General features: G+C 47.0%; 1 protein-coding gene across 1 annotated transcript in view; it reads right to left on the reverse strand.

Moving 5' to 3' along the window:
• The window catches only part of SNX9 (sorting nexin 9), a 63,025-nt gene that overhangs the window by 12,815 nt on the left and 27,293 nt on the right, over positions 1-22,917 (reverse strand). Inside the window, exons 6-13 of the mRNA XM_042781578.1 lie at positions 22,362-22,512; positions 19,098-19,182; positions 14,779-14,904; positions 14,544-14,661; positions 8,795-8,925; positions 5,033-5,136; positions 3,838-3,941; positions 2,188-2,265 (exon numbers count right to left, since the gene is read on the reverse strand). Of these exons, the coding sequence (XP_042637512.1) occupies positions 2,188-2,265; positions 3,838-3,941; positions 5,033-5,136; positions 8,795-8,925; positions 14,544-14,661; positions 14,779-14,904; positions 19,098-19,182; positions 22,362-22,512 (897 nt within the window). The remainder of the gene's footprint in view (positions 1-2,187; positions 2,266-3,837; positions 3,942-5,032; positions 5,137-8,794; positions 8,926-14,543; positions 14,662-14,778; positions 14,905-19,097; positions 19,183-22,361; positions 22,513-22,917) is intronic.

A 22,917-nucleotide genomic window follows, 5' to 3' on the forward strand; every position in this document is an offset into this window, starting at 1 on the left:
TATCTGACGTGTCCCTCTGCGGTCTCGTGCCTGGGTACCCACAGTCGGGTGGTATCTGACGTGTCCCTCTGCGGTCTCGTGCCTGGGTACCCACACTCTGGGGTGGTATCTTGCACATTCCTCTGTGCCCTGGACTTTAAACATGTCATAGGTCTGGAGCTCCATCACATTCAGAAGGCACCATGCCCAGTTCTTTGTTACGACGCTAGAAGCCCTGACGACCCCTGCCTACATCTTGTATGCTGGTAGGGGTCTGCAACGCACTGCTGTCCTATTTCCAGCATTCTTGTTCATCAGCTACCACACTTCCTTTAGCAACGGTTTGGTCGCCCTGAGGTGTAATGTGAACAGGAAAGGCAGGTGACATGCTCGAGTCTTCCTCTTTGTTTACTGTGAGCAGGACGAGTCCCCAGCAACCTCTAGAATGACTGAGATGAGGTTTTTAAAGAATCACTGCAACTCTGGATGTAAAGACATCTGATGCATGTCACTCCACAGCAACTTGAGCAACTTGTATATTACAGTAACACGTTGTGGGAATATTATAGGAAATCATAAATGTAGTAATAACACATATACATAGAACACACACATGTCCTCCTCATGGGCCAGGAGAAGGCTCTTCCAGCTGGAGCCCAAGTTCCTCTGACGTAACCTCGGGGGGCCTGGCTTCCTCTTGGTGGGAAACAGTGCCAAGACTCCCCACCTGGGTGGTGCCAGGGCTGCTTCCTGCTACGGACGTGGGACTCAGGAGGTGCTGCTGAGCCTTTTCCATGGACAGAGCAGGCAAATCATACTTTTTCTTAGAAGAGGAAAACATCTAACAAGTTTTCTCATCTACTGGTGTTTCTAATTCAAGTAGAGAACTAAAAGCAAAAAACCAAACTCGCTGCCGTTGAGTTGCATCCGACTCACAGTGACCCCTTCTTGGGTTTCCGAGGCAGTATCTCTATGGAAGTAGATTGCTCAATCTTCCTTCCGAGGAGTGGCTGGTGGGTTTGAACCGCCAGCCTTCTGGTCAGCAGTCAAATGCCTTAGGCACTATGCCACCAGAGCTCTCAGTAGACTATGAATTATTTTTAATTTCTTTATTTTTATGTATATCTTTTTATTCTAAAAAATCTTAGTTGTTAACAACACTAACAAATAATTATTTGCTTTATCCAATACCTAAAATAGGCTTAGAATAACAACACCAATATTATACTGATGACTCTATGATTACTGAAAGCAATTGTTTTTAACAGTTTTTGTTGCTGATTTTTCTAGACCTCAGGTTCCCTGTTTTGAAAATGAAGGGGTCAGACTAATGAAATTTTAAAGCTTGCTTCCAGTCTGAAAGGGACAATTCGTAATAAGACACAGTAAAGCCAGGCCAATGAGAAACACTCAGATACACGAGCCCAAACCTGATAGTCTGGTTGGTGTCTAACTTCGGGTGCCTTGAGTACTCAGAAACTTAAATCCAAAGACCTGTCTTCCCTGGGTATCAGGATAAACACCCTGGTGAAAGTACAAACTCTGTCTTCTCTGCAAGCGGCAGGGATGCTCCGATCAGTACCATCCACCTGACAAAGGCTTTCGCCTCTCACCTGCTCCGCGAGCCAGACTGAGGAAGCACGAACTACCATGTGGAGGCAGAGCAGCTAAAGCACTGTCAGGTGCTGCCAACACACATGTGCCACGAAGCCTAATACTCCACCTCACCACAGCACAGGTGAGAGACACGGTTATGGCCTGAGTCAGACACAGTTAATTAGCAGCTTTGCACAGATGTGCAAATGCACACGTATTTTTCACTTGGTCAAACATTTTTCCAAGTGAACTTGGTGCAAGCTGGCCTGCACAACCAGATATTCCTCGCCCAGCTGGGCGGAAAGAGGAAAGCAAGGGGGGAATGTAGCGGACAGAGCTGCTGCAACAGTGTTGCATTGTGTTAGAACACAAACCAAGGAGCCTAGCTGACAGCAAAGAAGGCAAACAAGCCTGCATGACAACACAAACCACAAGGGCCCTGGGAAAAGCAGGAAGAAGCTGTGGTGGTCCTGAGCGGGCAGCAGACCAGCCCATTGCCCACCAGGACCAAGTAGCTACACTGTAGTCAGCGTCGGTTTGTTAGAGCGCGAGGAGGTGGGCAGGTCTGGTCAAGACAGTCCCGGCCCACAGACAGAAGGAGCAGAGACCTACCTTGATAACCGCTAGAGCTGAACACGGCGGCCAAGCTCTGCAAGGCCTTGCCTATCTTCTGATACTCCTTGGGCAAGGCTGGAAGAGAAAAAGGAAGGCATGGTTAACCCTCTCAGCAAACAGAGACACGACTCAACTGCTCTCCAAAAGCTGATGATCTCTATCATCCAAGAATTTGAAGTGATTTAAGAGTCTCTACTCTTTAGGAAAAGAGTGATGCAAAAATGACTGTTAGACGCATGACGTGGTCAGTGAAGGTGGACAGAGGGGCAAACGGATCCCTTTAGGTGCTCTGAAGTTCCAGACAGTGAACTTTAACTCCTTTAATTTAGCAAAAGGTTTACTCTCCTGGACTGGACCTACTGCCTGAACACCTAGAGTGAGAAACATCGGCCATGTGTTTCACCACACAGAATATGCTAGTTTTCACTATGCCAATTAGGGATTTTTAAGTACTCTGTGAACCAAAAGGAGAAAGAGGATATGCCTGAATCAAATCCTAAGCAAAGTGTCTTAGACACTCTCCTCCCCACAGAAAGGTGGCCTTAAGCCAATATTCTCTAGTTTATGAATTTGGTCTTAGGGATTATATAGGACACAGAGTTGATCAGATGTACACTTAAGGGATTTAATTCTTCAAAAGAAATCATAAGCCTAGATTTTTGTGATATCCTTAAAACATGATTGTAAGCTTTGTACTCATTTAAAACATTTTTAAGATGCACTGACCCATGTTACTTCAGTTCAGTGTATTTTACTGTACATAAATTATATTTCAATAAAATGTATTTTTTAAAAATTAAGTATTTTTAAGAATAAAAAAGCAGGAGTTTTCAAAAAGCACGCAGATTTCAATGTCTATGCAGAGGGGAGTGTGCCCAAGATCATGTATAGGGTTGGCAGACAACGTTTCTACAAGTGTATTGATATGTTCTGTAAGAATTCCCAGGTGTATAGTAGCGCTGACAAGGGATAAGGTTGTAGTCACTTCTTGGGCATAGCCAGCCACCCAGAGGGAGCGAGTAGTGGGACCTGTGGGCTCAGGACCATAGGCGCAGGGGACATCAAGCTCAACTGGCATAACATACTACACAAAACATAGTGCCACTTTGGCGAGTAGCGACTGGGATCTTAAAAGCTTGCAAGCAGCCACCTAGATGCAATGATGGGTCTCTCCTTGTCCAGAGCAAAAAAGAATGAAGAAAACCAAAGACACATGAAATAATTAGTCCAAGCAACTGGTACACCATGTGATCCTTAGCCTATGCGGCCATGAGACCAGAAGAACTAGACGGTGCCCGGCTACCACTGTCAACCACTCGGAGGGAGAGCCTGGATAGAGGAGAAGAACAATGTGGAACAAAACAGAATCACCTGAGGGAAAAAAAAAAAGGACAGGTTTGCTGGTCTGATAGAGCCTGATGGAACCACTGAGATCATGGCCCCTAGCTGCCCTTCAGGTCTAGAATTGAACCTACACCTGGGGCTTCCAGCCAAACAACAGGCATATTAGCTGAACATTTACACGAGAAAGCCCAGGGGACAGAAGTGCATGGAGGGAAGGACACAGGGAAGAGGTAACTCTGGGGAGGAAGTGGGAGGAGAGCTCATAGCCCCTGCAGAGCCCTGGCGGCTGTAGGAGCGACTCACGTCCTGTGCACCGCTTCCAGTGCTCCTGGCCCACGGTCAGCAGCTCCTTCACGCCGTCGTCCATGGCTTTGGTGAACTTCCCAACGGCATCACACTTCTGCTCTCTGTGGGCAAGACAGCCTGTCATTCACGCAGAAGGCAGGGCCGGGGCTGCCACCCACCGACTGGACAAACATTCCGGTGGTTGGGTCAACTCGCCCCAAACGTGACTGCAGCTCTTGCTTCCGTGCATTTTAACAACTACCCTTTCTTTCACTAAATAGGTTTTAAAAACGGGCTTGACTCCAGTGTTTTAGAGAACTACTGAAAAGCCCATCATTTATATTTTTTTAACTTCGCTTCCTCTTCAATTTCTTGTGAATTTTAACTAAACTTTTTCTAAAGTAAACAAAAGTACCATTTGGTGAATTTCTTATTTACTGTAATTCCAGTCACTCGAAGTATCATCAATTGTGGCTATAAAACAGTACCATGGGTTGTTCATGGGGGCTGTTCATTCATTCCAACAAGTTCTTCTTCATGGAATCATACACCACAACCTGGATTCACTGCCATCACTAAGTGATACTAAGTGATACCACGACTTTGAGTGATGTAGTAATGTTTCTTACAGGTATGTTCATACAGAGGAGGGTGGGGAAGCCAATACCCAACATACTAACATTGACTTTCTCTGGGTTGTGGGAGGATTGTATGTGTGTTTGTGTGTTTTTCCTTGTTTGTATTTTTGGTAATATATTAGCAATGATTTTATGTTAAGAAAAAAGCTTCATAAAATTGAAAATGCCAAAGTTTCTTATTAGTGCTTACATAGAAAAGAAGTTACTCCCAATTTTCAACTGAGCCTGTATTTCATAACAAGAGATCAAAACATTCAGGGAAAGCAGGTTACAGAGACCGTTCCTTCAAGGAGACACCCAGGGATGCCTGCATGGTCGACCACCACGTGACGTCTGCTGGCTGCTAACACCTGGCTTCCTCACAGCTGACTGGGAGTCAGCTAGGAACTTCAAGGTGAAAAGCAGCAGACTGCGATCCCACATCCTGGTCCGTGCACACATGCTGCCTGCCCACCTTGCCTTCTGACTGAAAACCCTAATGCTCTCATCAGTCTCAGTCAATGTGAACTCCAGCTGTGGCCACGCTGGCCAACATCTGCCTGCCAAGGAGGCGGCACCTAGGCAGAACCTCTTACATTTCCAGCAAGTCCAGGTCGGGTGCCTCTGGTTCCATGGTGGAGAAGATCAGGACTCCCACCAGCTCGTCTTTCTCAGCCTTCCTCTTCCCGGTTTTCCACTCCTGCAGGAAGAACAACACCGTGTTCAACTGGACAGCAGAGTGGCCCAGCCTCGCAAGATTCCTTAATAGACTCGGCTCCCTGTTATCTGTACCTCTGTAACCGTCAGGAAGCAGCCCCCCTGCCACTTCCTCCTGCAGCCTGTGCCAAATGCCTGTATGTCTCTCACATGGAATCGTTGGCCAAACAGCCCTGGCGCAACCACGTCTTTGGGAGGGGAGGGGAGCTGACTGCTTTTCCAGATGGCCACCAATATAAATGCAGGCTATGGATTTTGGCAAAGTACACCTTGATTTTTTAGGTTAACTGTTTCCCCAAAAAGGTTAAAGCTTTTCTAAAATACATGATAGGAACCAACATTATAAGCAATTGGAGAAACTTTATTGTAAGCTGGTGGTGTAGTGGTTAAAACACTCAGCAGCTAACTGAAATGCAGGGAGTGCAAATCTACCAGTTACTCCTCAGGAGACAGATAAGGCAGTTTGCTTCTGTAAAGATTTACAGCCCTGGAAACCCTGTAAGGCAGTTCTACTCTGTCCTCTAGGATCATTATGAGTCAGAATCCATTTGTCAGCAGTGTGTATGTGTGGGTTACATAACTAACACACACACACACACACACACGGTACGCAAAACAAAAATATGCTCCGTGATCAAGTCTCACAAAGTGCGAACCTGTGCAATGACTACCACCCAGGCCGAAAAGGAGAAAAGCCCCCTCCCAGCCCCTCTGTCCCCTGCCACACAGGGAACCTACCCTTTCTTTGGTGGTAATCATTTCTGGCCTTTCTTTAGGTTTAATCACCTAAGCACGCATGCCTGAACCTACTGCTAGTTTTCTGATGCTGTACAAAGGAAGTACATAGTGTGCTTTCTTTCATACCTTCATTATTTTATGGCTTCTTTCACTCATCCTTATGCTTATGAGATAGATCCACAATGTTGTGTGTAGTTACGGTTCACTCCTTTTCATTACTATATAATATTCCACCGCATGAGTATTCCTCAATTTCTGTACCCATTCTACTACTGGAAGCCCTCCTCCTCGCTGGGCTATGAACAAAGCTGCCAGGTTGCATTTTCCAGTACATGTGGACATGTGGCTATTCGGTCTGTACTAAGGAGGGAGCTCTCTAGGAGAGAATGCCAGGCTGTTTCCAAAATCTTTCCACTTGTCACTCCTGCCAGGAGCGGGCAGACCAGCAGCTGTTCCCATTACCATAACGACACTGGGTACAGTCTAAATTCAGCCATTATGGTAAGTGTGTGTGCTATCTCCCTGTGGTTCAAAATTTGCATTTGCTTGATTACTAATGAGATTAAGTATGTTTATGATTTGTTGGTCATTAGATACTTTCTTTTGCCACACACAGGATCACATCTCCTGGGCAACTGTATCTCCTTCATGGCGAGCCCTTCTGTGCCTATTTAGGAACTCCTTCCCCACTGAGCACGCAGACTTCTAGGCTATCCACTAGAAGCTTCACCATCCTGCCTGTCCCGTTTACACATGTTAACTACCTGGAGTTGACTATTAAACATACATAACAGCACTTTCAAACACACACAAAAAGAGGAAAGTAAAACAAACCCTACAGGCTCAGCTTCGACAGTTACCAACATCTACCAATCTTGCTTTCTTTATTTTTCTATATTCCTTTCTTTTTTTGCCTATTTTAAAGGAAATCTCAGACAGCTTATCATTTTTGCCTGTAAATATTTCATTATGCTTCTTCAACGGGTAAGAACATGTTTTTAAACAACCATTCCACCAATATCACTCCTAACAGAATAATAGTAACTAAGCACAGCCACTTCTCTAGGAGTCTTATTTCTCCTCAAGCTTACTGTAAGCTCATCAAGGTTGGAAGGACAGTCATCGGAAAACATGAGCGGGTCTAGATTTCTCAGTATTCGTACACCGCACTCGACATATCTGGCAAAGCACCTGAACAAGCCCTTGTTCAAGTCTCGGGTAACCAGTAGCAGCAGGTGAATGTGGCTGTGTGACATCCATTTACTTTTGCAACTGCAAAGTGAAAAAACTGGGTTCCGTACAGAGCCCACCCCAGGCAAGAATGTGGCTTCCCTGCTCTGCTGCTCTGTGCCACACTGTGACTCGACAACACCTCTCAACAGAGGCCGTGGGGACAGACACAGGTGCAGAAGGGGGCTCCTCCAGAGCGGCCTCAAGGCGAGGCCTGTGACAGACACAGGTGCACAGGGAACTGCCGAGGCCCTCAGGCCTCCCAACTCCTACCCCGTCACACACAGAACTTCCAAATGAGCCTCCCACTCTGGAAACGACTGAAAATCAGCCCTATGTGACAAGTGTATGCATACGTCCTTCATCTTTATGAACATTTTTACTTTAACAGGACAGACGTACTACTGAGATGCTCAGCTAGTAAACCTCTGCTTGAAAATGTCAGTAAGATATGTACAATGTTCTATTATTCGATTAAAGCCAAAAGTAACCTTAGGATTATTTCCCAGGATCATAACCTATCTAGCACCCTGCCGCTGGCTTCGAGTAAAGGGAAGGTCCTCAACGAGACAGACTGGCACAGTGGCTGCAGCGACAGGCTCAGGCACAACAGGACTGTGCGGCCGGTGCAGGACCGGGCGGTGCTTCCTTCTGCCGTCCACAGCATCGCTGTGAGGTGACGGCACCGAACAACAACTGGCTTCCAAGCCAACTCGTGCTTTTTTTCTTTCAAGTGTTTTCTAAAATAATTAGTATTTGTCATGGAAGGAGAGAAATTATGTGATACCTTCAGTAAATGAAAGGATAAAGAGTCCAGTAAAAGAGTGTTGTTGTTGTTGTTGTTATGTGCCGTCGAGTCGGCCCGGACTCATAGCGACCCCTCCTTGGGTTTCCGAGGCAGTATCACTACGGAAGTAGGATTGCCCAACCTTCCTTCCGAGGAGTGGCTGGTGGGTTTGAACCGCCAGCCGTCTGGTTAGCAGGCAAGTGTCTTAGCCACTATGCTACCAGAGCTCCCAGTAAAAGGGTACTCTTCCCAAAGCAGACATTAAGGAATTACAAGCAGATGGCTTCCCTCTAGATCTTAAGAAGGGCAGCTGATTCCTGGCAGGTAACCACCGACAGGGTCAGGGAACAGCACTTTGGCTCTGAGAAGAGTGGCTGGCCGCTCAGTCTACTCTCCCTATCACGAGGCCAGAAGACTGTAGGGCTGCAGTATGGTCCCAAGAGAAGCTGGTCACTCTGTCCCCTCCCTTCACCCAGACAACATCCTGCATGGTCCGGGATCCATGTTACTAAAGCATGGAGGAACAAATTCATCCTCACACCTCCTCACCCCTGCCCACCTGGGCCAAGTCATGCCTCCTCACCCCCGCCCACCTGGGCCAAGTCACACCTCCTCACCCCTGCCCACCTGGGCAAAGTCACGCCTCCTCACCCCTACTCCCCCCCCCCAGTTCGTGGGACCCATGGGGACAGGCAGTTCTGTACACCCTGATCCCTGTATCATGAGTAATAGCCTTAGCTGGGATGAGGTTTCGATCTTCTCACTGTCTTGGAGGAAATGAGATATAAGCAGCGAACCCTCATGACTTTAGGTCCATTCAGAAGGAGTTCAGTGTGAATCCGATGCCCCTTCCTGTCCTCCATGCCCACCACCGTAAACGTCCTACCTTCTCATCACGGAAGTTGAGGAACTGCTGGAAAACCTCGCTCTCTGCGATGACAGGATGCCGGCACATCCTGGTCATCCAGGCCTGGAGCCTCTCCATGCGCATTTTGATGAATTCCTCTTCAAAGCGGCCTGCAGGCGACAAGGCAAGAGTAACTACAACTGTGTCCAAAATGAACTACTATTACAAGTGAAAAGCCATTTCTTGTCTATGGCTGCTTCACAGAAAACTAATCAATCAAAGCTGAATTGTGGTGGCTTTTGACTAACCTCCACATGCCACATACCGAATGCTCCACCGCCACTAGAGGATGCAACAGACCTCTCAGCTTTCAAAACTGAAAGCCTAATTTAAGACAGCTATGACTCTTTTTATGAAAATAATCACAGCCTCCAAGTGCATTTTCTTCACGTCCCTAGAGCACTCAAAGTAAATCTTATCTCAACATGGATTTCCTTACAGATTAGCATTATGCTCTTTGTGGGTAGCCACACAAAGCCCTGTGGGAAAGAAGGGAGTAGGTGAGAAAGTGGAAGTTAACACCTAAATCCTGTCTTGTAGGAAATTGTCCTATTTGTAAAAATGTATCTGAGGACAAGAGAATTTACAAAGCTACAAATTCAGACTCAGTATTCATGAAAAGTGGTTCAGGGCTGTAGCCTCTTTGCCCTCTCTCTTTTGCTTTTCAAGTTACTTAACATGAAAGTAAGAAAACAGGTTTTTTTCACGATCGCAATACCAAAAATGCAGCAGAACTCAAGAGCATACTAGACTAGCACTTAACTAGTATAGTTTCTGCTTTGAAAGTGGAAAATCAGCTTACCGTGCATATCAGATAACAAGGGGACACAGAGAATTTCTAATTTCTACAAGTCTAAGAGACAAAAATTTCTACCAGTTCAGAGGCTTCTGGAGCGAGGATTCTGGCTACAGTCAAGAAATCAGCAATCGTGTCCCCAGAAACCAACAACGGTCCCTCCTCGTTATTCCAGCTCCCATATTCCCAAACCCCTGGAAACACTCAGAAGGCTGACTGCCCCCAGATGCTGAATGCACCAGACCGAACAACTACTATAAATGTGTTCAAAGACCTAAGGAACCAGGTTTTAAAACTTATGGAAAAATATAACAAGGACTCAACACAGAGATTCTCAAAGAGGCAGAAACGATAGAAAAGAAACACATGGCAAGTCTAGAGTTGAAAAACACAGTAACAAAAAATTCACAGCAGTGGCTCAGCAGATTCAAGATGGAAGAAAACACCGGCATATTTGAAGTTCCATCAACAGGAGTTACCTGAAGAACAGAGAAAAGTTCTGAAATGAAAGGAGCAGAGCTTATCAGCCATCTGCACCCTTGGAGCGGGATTTCCCAGGAGAGCGGAAAAGTGTCTCAAGACCTAACAGCCAAAATCTTCCCGATGGGATGGGTGACCTGAGTCGGCACCTGCAAGAAAGCTCACCACACTACAAGCAGGATCAACACAAAGCAGTCCCCAGTAGACACAGCAGAATCAAACTGCTGAAAGAGACAGATAGAAAGAACATTTAAAGTAGCAAAACAACTCATCAAAGAGTGATTGTACAAACTGTACAGAAATTTTAAAATGACATTTTTAAAACACAGCCTAGATCTTCCTTTAGAAATTATGGGCAGAAACAAGGTGAAGTCTTTCAACAGAAGAGCCAGACAGACTTGAACCTGAACAACAATGGTTCTAGATACTTCCTGTAGACTTTCAACTGTTCCACTTTTTGAGTAGAGATGAAATGAGACATAAACTGAACTAATGCAGAAACAAAGTCTTATTTATCCTTGGAAAAGATGCTCCCACTTCTCCAGGACAGAAAAGACCAAGTCAGCATGGACTTGGGCTAAAAGGAATTCCCTGCTACTAGTGAATTACACCGAGTTTGTCATCTGATCACTGGTTGAAACATAATGGTTCTTATCTTACTGAAAAACTGTCCTCCTGAACATTTTTCTGACATAGCGATTCATCTCCAAACTCTGTCCTCAGACGTTACCCTATGTTGATTACGATTTCCACACTGGGGTCCAGTGGATTTAAAAAAAGGGGAGGGGCTTCCACGCCCTCATTCTCAATGATCCTTCCTTACAGGTTTCAGTTATTGCTGTGTACCGTTCAGTTGATCCTGACCCTCAGCAACCCTACTGAAGAGAGCAGAATCGCATCACCGGGTTTAAAGGCTGTCATCTGTATGGGAGCTGATCACCAGGCCTTTCCTCCCACAGAGTGGCTGGTGGGTTCAAACTGCAGCCTCCGGTTAGCAGCCCAGTGCTTCACCCGTGTGCCGCCAGGGCTGCCCACAGCTTTCACTACTACATGAATATTCCAGTTTGGCACAACTCAGGAATGAAAACCAAATTCATTCAGTATTATGTCAAAAGGAACAAAATCTATAAACAAAAAATGTGACCTGTTAAGTTCTTCATGGACTAATTACCAACGTTTCTGAAACATGACACCACCATCTACCTGGTTACTTTTTTTTTCCCTCCATGAGTCTCAACACAGTAACGATCTTGTGAACCTCAGGGGCAGGACACAGACAACAGAGAAGGGGAAGTAAAGTCACTTCGCGCCTCTCGGCTCCCCGGACCCACATCCCAGCCCTGAACCAAAGCCCAGCTTTCTTCAGACAGGGGGCTGGTGCTTTCCTGCCTTTCTTGACACTCCTGGCTTCATGCCTGACATTTGATTTTTTAAAACCAACCCTGTGATGCACTGCAGCAACACTGCATTATTTGATTGAGAATAAACAATGCCTATAAAGCCGAACAGGTATTTTTAAATCCCTGCAACTCTCGACCAGTTCATGAGTCCCTTTAGGTGGGGCAAGTTGCCAAAGCAGAGTATAAAATTCAAGGAAACACTGGCATTTGAAAGAAGAAGAAAAAGAGCTGAAGTTTTCATAGGAAGAAACCTCTCTTTTTCTGTTGTTATTAAAATGGAATGTTTTTATTCATTTATTTTTCAATTTTTATTGTAATTTGGATGACAGTTTACAGAGCATATTCGCTTTCTATACAGCAGCTCACACACTTTGTCTCTTGACACTGACTGCAGTTTCCCACAATGCAGCAGCTCCCCTCCCACTTCCTCCCCATAGTTACCTCTTTTCTGTGTCCTTCCCTCCATGCACTCCTGCCCCCAGAGCTATTACCCTGGGCAAACACAGCCCTTCTATTCTCCCATGACTGATCTCTCCAAGGAGTTTATCTACCTAGTGTAAATGTTCAGCTCATATGCCTGTCTTTTGTTTGGCTGGAAGCCACAGGTGTGGGTTCAGTTCCAGACCTGAAGGGCAGCTAGGGGCCATAGTCTGAGGGGTTCCATCAGGCTCTATCAGACCAGCAAACCTGGTCCCTTTTTTTTTTTCCCTCTCAAATGATCTTGAGTTTTGTTCCACATTGTTCTCCCTCTCTATCTCCTACATAGATCCCTGTCCAAGTGGTTGATGGTGGTAGCCAGGCACCATCTAGTTCTTCTGGTCTCATAGTTGTACAGGCTGAGGACCGCATGGTGCACCAGTTGCTTGGGCTAACTGAGAAACCTACATGTTTAAAAAGGAGCTGTGATTCAAAGCATTAGGGATGACAAGAAGCGGGGCAGCGACTCTGTGAACTGGGTGCGGAACTAGGGGGAGGAAGCAGTACTACAGCCCACCGGGCTGCCCTGAGGACAGCTCTCTGGCGACTGCCCGGCTCCCCTGGAGGCTGCCAAGTGTCGCCCGTGAGGCTGACGGCACATGCGACTCTACCTGCACTGCGTTCCCTGGTCATCACGCTGGGGCTGCTTGAAATATTCAAACACTTTTCAGAACAACTTCCTTAAAAACAAAAGTTTCCATCTCCAAAAAAGTACAGGGAAAACATAAAACAAAGTAAGGTTTTAAGGAAAGTAACATTCTCATTCCAGGGCTATAATCCCAGCTGCAGAAGAGCTGGTCCACGCAATGTCAATGGCACAAGCTTTGGAAATCAATCTGAATTCCTTTGCTAGCTACACTGAGCAGAGCCTGTGTAACTCCCCTGCATTTCAGCTTCCTTACGTATAATGGGAAGATGGAAATACTTCCCTGTGAGGATTCAAAGGAGCTCTAGTGGTACAGCTGTTAAGCGCTCAGCTGCCAACTGAAAGGTCAGCGGTTTGAACCTACTAGTGGCTCCATAGGAGCTCTGGTAGCATAGTGCCTAAGGCACTTGATTGCTAACCAGAAGGCTGGTGGTTCAAACCCGCCAGCCACTCCTCGGAAGGAAGGTTGGGCAGTCCTACTTCCGTAGTGACACTGCCTCGAAAACCCAAGGAGGGGTCACTATGAGTCAGGGCTGACTCGATGGCAAATAACAACAACAACAACAGTGGCTCCATAGGAGATGGGGCGGTCTGTGTCTATAAAGACTGACTGCCCCGTGGGGCAGCTCTCCCCTGCCTCCAGGGTCACTGTGAGCTGGCACTGACTTGATGGCAGTGGGTTTGGTGAGGACCTGTGGACAAGCACAGATGCAGAGTCAGGCACACAGGACAGCCGGCATCCAGGGGCAAACCTGACTCAGCGCACAGGCAGCCCACAGCGGCACGGTGACCTGCCCGGCCGAGACTCAGTCCCTCCCTCAAACAGTTCCTCTCCAGTATTGCTGCACGAGGCTGAACCCTCTCAGCAAATGCCTAACTCTGGGCAAAGACACCTCCTTCCCGATTCCTGGTTCTGCTCAGAGGGTTTCGTTCAGTCCTTTACTCCTCACATGTGCCCCTGCCCTGACCTATAAGCCTTCCCATCACCCGGGTCCATTCCTCTCTGCACATACCAGTTCCGTTATCTGAAACTTTTCTGGCTATAAACTAAAACCCCTTCCAAACTTTAATAAAGCCCAGTTTTTTTTTTATAAACTCTTATTCTAAGACAAACATACTGAGTCTCTGAGTGTTGACAGACCAGGTTCTTCAACAGGCTGGAGATTAAAACAAACCACTACACCCCTCAATGAAACAGCTCTCAAAACTGACACAGGAACAATACTATCTAAGTGCATATTACAAGTGCTCTGGTTCACCATGGGGGTGTGTGTGCGTGTGTGTGTGGAGGTGGAGAAGAGGGAGAAGGTAATAATCAATGATAAATAGAAATGTTTAAAATCAACAGGCAACAAAATAATTAAGTAGAAAACTTGGCAACTTCCCACATCAACTTGTAGACCCCTCTGCATGTCTACTTTTGATGCCAACACACTTCTGATGAAGCTGACACCACACCATCCTGGTTTACATCAACCGGGTCATCTTCAGCCTTTCCTTCCAGGATGTCGGGTCATTTGTTTCTCAGGTGCTGTTTTTCACCTATTTCTAAAAGTCACATATTTCTTTTGTAGGAGAAAGTATAGCAACACAGTAACGTTGCTCACATTAAACACACACGCAGACACACACACATGCACGCAAACACGAGACACAGATACACACACACAGAGACAGACACACAAACACAGAGATACACACACATACCCAAGAACTGTGAGAGAGGACTGCACTGAACAGCCTCGTCAGGTAACTTTCAGCACACACGTGCACTAGATGCCACGGCTCCTGCTCAGAGTCGATTTAGTCACTGTCCCCAAGCTCACACATCTTGCTCCTCTAGGAAGATGCTGTGGCTGATTTACACCAAGATAACTCAACTGGGGTCTTTTCACTTGTCACCCCAGGTTCTCTGTTAAACACACTCACCTGTGACCTGCTTATCAGGAAGAGAAGGGATTGGAATGGCTGACCCAAACTTAACCAGGAGACGCTCATATAACCAGTCAAAGTGCTTATACCTGTGGTTTACCGATCGATTAGTGTTCTACAAAATAAAGGAAAGAAAAGAGAGAGTTACCAATGATACCTGTAGAAAATGAGGAAACAGTAAATTGTCACTAGCAACGCCAGCACGATTGTCTCTGGAAGTTGGGATACTCACAGTGGGTGTTAACTGATACTCAATGTAGCTCTTCAGACCGTACATCTTGGAACCTTTTTTGGGATCTGCTACCACACAGTCGAATGTAGAGGTAGGATAAACCCACATTGGGCCATAATCTCCAACCTACACAATGTTCCAGAAAGGGTTAATTGTGTCACATGGGAAAATGGGAAACACAGCTGACAGCTCTTTCCAGGGCTAAGAGTCCACTGAGCGCCACTCTGGTTTCTCTTTGAGAAGTTCCATGAGTGAATCTCCCTGCTCCTGGCAGATGGCGCATGTAAAGGACACATTTGCTGTGGCAGAGCCTTCTTCTCCTGATGGGGCACCCCACCCCATGGGCAGGAGATGACTGCTGCCCCTCAGAGGAGTGTGGATGGAACCGCCTTCTCTTTCCAGCTTAGTGCTTCTCAAGTTCCGTGTGATCACAAGTGGACCCAAAAAAACCAAACCAAACTCACTGCCATCAGGTTGATTCCAACTCACAGAGACCCCCTTTGAGTTTCCGAGGCGGTAAATCTTTCAGAAGTAGATCGCCTAGTAATCCTTCTGTGGAGTGGCTTGTGGGCTTGAACCGCCAACCTTCTGGTTAGTAGTAAAAGGCTTTAGGCAGCACGCCACCAGGTCCTTCACAGATGGACAGTTTTGTAAAATATAAAATCATACACCTGGATGTCTTGACAATGCCAAACGGCTGCCAAACTTTCTAAACACTGACTCTCGTTTTCTGAACTTAACTCCTGGTAAACTGGTAACAAAGACTGTGCAGCCGGGCAGCTGGCCCTTGGACCCTACTTCGGATAGCACTGCTCTAGCTTCTTACAGAAACGGCCGACCCGAGCTCGGTACCAATTGTCTTTCTGGTGCCTCAAAAGAACCAGGCCAGCTGCTTTCTCGAGGGTCTACCTGTGCAGTGGGCTCTGTCACTTCCTCTTTCCAAGTGTCGCCCCTACCTGGGCAAGGCCTGAGCAGGGAAGAAAGGGCCGCCATTCCTTCTCCACTGCTGTCTTTCTCTGTCTGTGCCCAGGGGCACATGTCTAGGCACTACGTACTGCAGACCCCGTTATCTTCCAGTCTGTGGTTTGGGCTGAGGAAGGATCTGCCACTTGGTCCATATGAAGAGTGGCATGTGGGGAGTCAACCCCCCTGGGAGAGCATAATGCTCTTGCTGTAGCCGTGTAGCAAGCTAAGCCAGCAGGTCCTGACTCTCACTAGCTGTGGCAACTCAAACTGAGAACACGCCAGTATCCCAGGCGCAGCTCGGGCCTGCACGAGATAACGGGGGTTTTAACCAGAGAGCTGGTGTGCGAGTTTGGAGCCTGTGCACCGCTTCTGTTCAGCATTTATAAGTGACATTAGACCTGCTGCCCAAACCTGGTTCTTTCCACCCTGTTCCCAAATGCACCCAAGGCCAAAGAGGAGGCATTGCGGGAAACATGGATGTGGGGGAATGCGTGGGGCTCCGCACAGGCCCTGAGATCTCTCCCTGCAACACCAGCGGCCTTGGGTTGGCTCTGGATCGTTGGCTTCATAAACCCTGGTCGTGGCTTCAGCTGCAGACTGGAGGGGGCAGATTTTATCACAGAACTTATGAAAAACATTGGAGCCCTTGTTATACAGGGAACATGCTATCTTCTTGAATTTGAATAGAGAAATAATTGAAGTGAATTATAACAATCCAGGATTAAGATGGAAAAAAGAAAACACAAGTGGTCTGCAAACGGAACATGATTTCTAGGGAAGTTTCCGAGAGTCTAAGACAAGTGAGAATAGTTTATAAAACAGTCAGAAAGGGTACAGCAGGAAAAGAGAAATACAGGAAACCACGCAGACAGCTGAAGGAAGGGAGACCTGTTCCAGGCCAGGCAGACCGCAAACGGAGAGAAGAAGCACGCCCAGCCCCCACTCCCCTGAAAGGTGGAGCCAGGAAAGAGCCGGGCGGGCAAAGGAGGAACTTCCGGAGGCTTTTAGGGCCAGAAGGTGAGCCGTCCCAGAGAAGCTGAGTAAGGGACTGAAGGGAAGACCCCCGACAACAAACTCCAACAGCTCCCCCAGATCCAGGAAATTCCCTGAAGGCTACTATCATGGACTGAACTGTGTCCCCCCATGTATGTGTCAACTTGGCTGGGCCACGATTCTCAGTGGTCTGGCACTTAAGTAATGATGCAATGTGGCAGTTACACAATGATGCCCCTGGATGGGACCTGATGTGATAAGCCAACCAGTCATCAGGGGGCTAGGGTGGGATTCAACACCCCAAATCCCATGACAGCCCTGACCCAATCAAAGGGAGCTCCTCTGGGCTGCAGCCTGCGTAACCTTTCATCTTACGAGAGACAAAAGGAGAGAGAAGGGAGCAGTGAGTGGGACCCACTGCCACCAAGAAAGAAGAGCTGGAAGCTGGCGTGTCCTCTGAACCTGGGGCCCCTGCTGTGGGTGCCTCCTAGAACCAGGAGACACTCTCGATTCAGACCTGGGACTTCCAGCCTCCTCAGCTGTGACAGAGCACGTTTCTGATTCTTAAAGCCACCCACTTGTGGTATTTCTGTTATAGCAGCATGAGGTAACTGAGACGGCTGCCAAGCAGGGATGTGTAAGGCAAGTGGTTGGAGAACTTGCTCTCAGTGACTGGGGCCAAGAGGTGACTGTGACTGGCTATGGCTCAATACTCACAGGGCCGCCTTTTATTGGTGGGATGGGAAGCTGTGTCCTGCGAAGTGCCAGGTCTCTACTTCTCTTGGTTTCTGGCAGACTCGATGGCTCTCCTCAGATTCCTTTTCTGAAGCCCATGTGGGCAGGCCTACCTACAGATCGCATGGCCCAATTCTATGTAAGACCTGGGGGGTAACTCAAAGGCAAGGGTCCTTTGGCTTCACTCCACCACTATCATGCTCGAGCCAAAGTCCTCTTCAAGAAGTGGAGGGGCAGGGCCACGGCTCTTATTTCTGTAAAGCTGCTTCTAATTTCACGGAAAGAACACTACTACATGTGTAATACAAAAAAGTCTCAAGAAAACTAAAATAAACTTTAACCCCCTAGGAGATAACGACTCCAGATTTGCTTCGAGGGCAGAAGGGAAAATGGGGCTCATGATCACAGCCCTGTGTGTGCAGGTTTCCAGGCTTTCTGTTTTGCGGAGACGTGGGAGGAGCACTCAAGAATCCCACTATCATGCCTGCGGTTAGCGAGTCTCTCAGGAACCAGAGATTATAGACTAAGACCTGACACGTCCCCACCCTCATGTGAGGCCAGCTGAGTAGACTGAAGGGTCTCCCCCAGCTTATAGACACAGGGTGGTCAGTGGGGTCACAGCCAGCCAGGCAGATTTATCTGAGAACCTATGAAGACCAATGGGAGTTCTTTTCCAGAGCTTCATTTGGGAACAGACAGCTAGATCATGCCCGACACAAACTCCATCCACAATCAGAATCTGGGATGGAACCAAAGAGCCTGTGTGTCACGCAGTACAATAACCAAGTTATTCAGACATAGATATTCTTAATGATGTCATTAACCCCCAGTCTTTATTTGCTAGTTCCTAATCTTGACCCACAGGAGTGCTGGTGGTGCAGTGGTTAAAGTCCTCGGCTGCGAACCAGAAAGTTGGTCATTCCAATCCACCAGCTGCTCCAGGGCAGAAAGACGTGGCAGTCTGCTTCTGTAAGGTCACAGCCCTGGAGACCCACTGGGCAGCAGTTCTCTGCCTACTGGGTTGCTATGAGTTGGAATTGACTGGACAGCAGTGAGTTATCTTGACCTGAGAGCTGTTTTACTAAAAGAGTAATTCTCACTTGGCATATAGAAAAAGGCACCTTATCCTGACAATATGCATGTACCTGGCCAGGGTAGAAATCTAAATACCGGAATTGGGTTTAGCAGCTAATCATGTAGGGCTGATATAAAATAACATGTCAGATACACTTGAAGACAGTCTAGAGAATAAAAATTATTAGTAAAAGCATACATACAATTACTACTATCTTAAAAATAAACAAAATTCTGAACAATGTAACAGCAAGGACTGTGAGGATGGCATGCGACCAGACAGAGTTTCATTCTGTTGTACGCAAGGGTCACCGAGTCAGAGCCAACTCGACGGCACCCAACAACAACAGACAATAATATGATGACAGGTGTTACTATATATGCTAATTATCTTTAGTACTTCTAAAAACTAACTAACATACTGTCAGTTATTTGGAGCATTAAATGCATTTACAAATACTTCCTAAAACATGAATAATCTTGTCACTTTAAGGTATAATAAAAGAGCTTAATGAGAAACAAAGCAAGCAAACAAAAATGAATGAACTTACAATGATGGGAATCTTCTCTTTGGGTTTTGCTAGTTGCTTGGCCAATAAATACTGTTCCGTTCCAGGTTTTGCAAATCCAGGAAACCTAATCATGAAGACAAATGCCCAAGTCTTTATACCTTTCCCTGCAAGAACCGACAACTCTCTTCCCCAATTACTTCGTAAAACAGTTTTAACCTTGTTCCGTGTTTCAGATGTGCTAGCACTAGGAAACTGTGGTAAATGAAACCTAATGTAATCAGACTGTTCGATGGCCAAGTAGTCATTTAATTAAGCTTTATCTGGTAAGAGGACAGTTGGATTCCAGAAGGTGAGGTATTTATGGGTGATCTGCCTGCTTAACTGAGTCTGAAACATACCAGCCAACAAGGAGTGGAGGGTAGACTAGAAAAACGCTTCTCACTGGGAGGAGGTGCACACCCAGCACTTGAGGCGGCCACGCTCTGGCCAACAGCCAGCCAGCAGCCTTTCGGCATCCACATTACAGCTGCCCTTCAGAGTGAGGGCGCTCTGGGAGGCCGCGGTGATCCCAAGAGGCTCTCTCTGTTCATGGACCCTTGTGCCTTCAGACCCAGTTTATGAGACAGAAGGTTCCTTAGTAAAAAGCCTGACCCATGAGGCCCAACCTGTAATAAATCAGCTGGCTTTCTTCCAGAATTCAAACCCCCCAGAGGAAATTCTTGAATTTCTACAACAGCTGGGCTTGCTGTACAGCCATCACAGTACCACTGCTCAGGAAGACAAGAGCACTTGGGGTTTGACATTTTTTCTTCAATAAACAGAAAAAACAAATGGGGATCACAGAAAGCAAACTGCCTAAAATAAGAAAAGAAACTTTATTTCTAAAACTGACAAAACAGAAACCCAGCCACACTGGTAACCTCACTCACGTACTAAGTGCCCCTGTGAGGCTCAGGGCTCCGGGTCTTGGCACTTCTCCTCCACTCTAGACTGACTCCCTCTCTGCTCCGTTCTCTGTCAAGCCGTTCTCTAAGTCACAGCTCATACCACAGAGAACAAAGAGGAGGCCTGAATCCTCATTCCAACTCTTAGCAGTGAGCTTGTAAGCTTAAGTCTCCTGGTGTGAAGAATGGGACCGGTATGAGCTGCCGTCCCAGAGGATGGGAAACAGAAGGACGGGTGCAGAGAGCCAGCTGTGCGCTCACTTCAAATGCCTTCTGCTGCTGTCACCTTCCCGAGAGCCTGCAGAGGGCCTGGGCTGGATCCCTCAGCACTCTGGGCCTGTCCCACACAGCTTCTCCCACCTACGGCCGGCAGCCACTGACACGCCGCAGCAGCCCAGCAGAACCTCGGAGAAGGTCTATGTATTCCCAGAACGGACAGGGGTTCTGGGAACATATAAAATGCTTCAGAAATCAAGGGGCTAACCTGGAACATTCTCATTAAAAAAGGGTTCTTTGGTAGAAAAGGTGAGGGGAAGCTTGAGAAACTGCACACAGTGACAGCTCCCTGTTCTGGGGCAGGAATGACATTTCCCACCCTCACCTAATCTCACTGAAGTGCTACAATGCCCCTGATCCATTCTCCGAGGATATCGAGATGGATTCCTATGGTGCTGGAGCACGTTTACAATTCTGATCTCCCTTTTGGTACAAGGTTCACTCCATGACTGAGACAGAGCTGTCACATAAAGTGGATTAACTGCTGAAAATGTTAATATTTTCAAAAAGAATTTTACAGTTGTCCTAAGTTAACTCATTTATACATTAGTTGAGTTTCCAGCCCCACAAGGAAGGGAAACCTCAAAGATACAGGTTCAAATTAGGACTGTCCCCGTTTGAATGAAACTCTACAGCAGCCAGTCCTTTGTTAATGAAAGCCAAGCTCTTCACTGTACGATGAGGAAACGGAGGTTCCAGCAGGTCATCAAACGTCCCCAGGACCATACAGAAGTTATTGAGGAGGACGGAGGTGTGGGACAGCAGGGAGCACCCACAACGGGGGTCGAGGACCAGGACACAAGCACAACCTCAGCTGCTAGCTTTTCAAACGCGGTCATTTTTCTCAAAGAGGCACCGTTTCCTCATCTTCAAAATGGGCTGAAATATGCACCATATTTAAATGGGATTTAAATATACTATGTGCTTAGGTTTAAAGAATCAAGAGTAATATACATTGCCACTGACAATATGGAGAAATTTTCATTTGACTCTAAGAAACTGGGTAAGTGATAACGAATGGCTACTTTTACTAAGCACACGATGATGAAACTCCTTCACAAAAGAAACATAGGTGGAGGCAGAAAACGTGTGTGGCCAAAAGACAACTCACGTAATCACCTGACACTACTAAACACGCCACAGAGAACCTGCAGCACAGAGCACATGCGTTCATCAACCTGGAAGGCCACGTGTCTAGCTACGCATCAAACGTTACGCTCTCAGTATTCTACCAGACAAAGATTAACACCAAGGAAAAGCAGCAGCAATTCCAGAAAATGAACCTATTTTACACCTAACTGCCGACTCCAGGAAGCACGCCTGGGAGATTCCTATGGAGGATGTCTATGATGTTCTTCCAGCAACACTGGGATCAACTACAGACACAGCCGGCAGCACCTCTGCCAGAGACTCCTACTGCGACCGCAGCCACTCTCTCCCAGTCTTTCCTTCAAAGTAGTATGTCTACAAGCACCATTGAAAACAGTTTTCTTTTTCAGCCTAAGAAGAAGAAAGCCTCACACACAGTTTGCACGGTAGTTGAGAGCCTGGAAACAGAGGGGTGGGACTAGTGTCCTGCCTAGACTATTTGCCTCCTGTGCGAGTTTGGACAGTGACTTGCCCTCTCTGAGCTTCAGCTTTTCCCACAGTAAAATTGGGGTATCTCACTCACAGGGCCAGGGGGTTAAGTGAGAATGTACACGGGCCACTTTGCACAAAGCTTGGCACATGGTACGTGGTATTTAAGTCGGAAAAACGGTGAAAGAGAGTTGCTATTATTCCCACTGGCTTCACTGTGACAACACTGCTGTAATATTAACATGTCACAGACTTGCTAAGGGTCAGAGTAATAAAAACAATCTGGCAGATCATTAAAAAAATATTTCTCTTACTAACCTTATAAAATAATTCTTTAAAACAAACAAACAAACAAACTTCCAAGCTAAGACCCAAATAAAAATGATCAGATCACACCCACAAGGTAGTAGGTCTCTAAGAAGGAAGAAGCCAGCTGCCCCTGTGTTCTGTCCGTCTGTCCACACCCGTCAGGCTCCCCAGCTCCCGCTCCCCCGTTCAGACGCACTTGTTCAGTGGCAGCTTCATGGACGACGGCCCAGCCCGGCTGATTCCTCGCTGAGCACCGCCTGCTTCGGCAGACTCTGAATCCTTAAAGTAAGGTGACGCTGACTTGGGGTCATCCCAGTCTTCATCCCAGTCATCATCATCACCAGTGGCTAGAGTGGGAACAGAGCAGCACCAAGAAAAACAAAGTGAAAATAAAGCTGCTTAATCTTCTGATGGAAGCCATAAGGACCCCTGGGCTGAGAGTCAGTTTAAATGAAAGATGGAGAAGAGGATGCAGGATGGAAGTAAAATGGCGGTCAAGAGTACAGGCCTGCTGCCAAGGGCTGCATTATTGCTTCTGCCTTTCAGCCTGAAAAGCCAATGACCTGCTGTGGTAATCCTCAGCTGCCCTGTGTGCAAAATGAAACCCACATCTCTGACAGTTGTGCAGACTGAATGATAAAATATATATAACCATCTACCAGAGTGTCTGGGAGCTCTGGTAGCATAGTGGCTAAGACACTTGCCTGCTAACCAGATGGCTGGCGGTTCAAACCCACCAGCCACTCCCCGGA

Source organism: Orycteropus afer, unplaced genomic scaffold, assembly GCF_000298275.1.
Source record: "Orycteropus afer afer isolate SDZICR_OR568_19922 unplaced genomic scaffold, OryAfe1.0 scaffold00135, whole genome shotgun sequence".
Taxonomy (NCBI): domain Eukaryota; kingdom Metazoa; phylum Chordata; class Mammalia; order Tubulidentata; family Orycteropodidae; genus Orycteropus; species Orycteropus afer.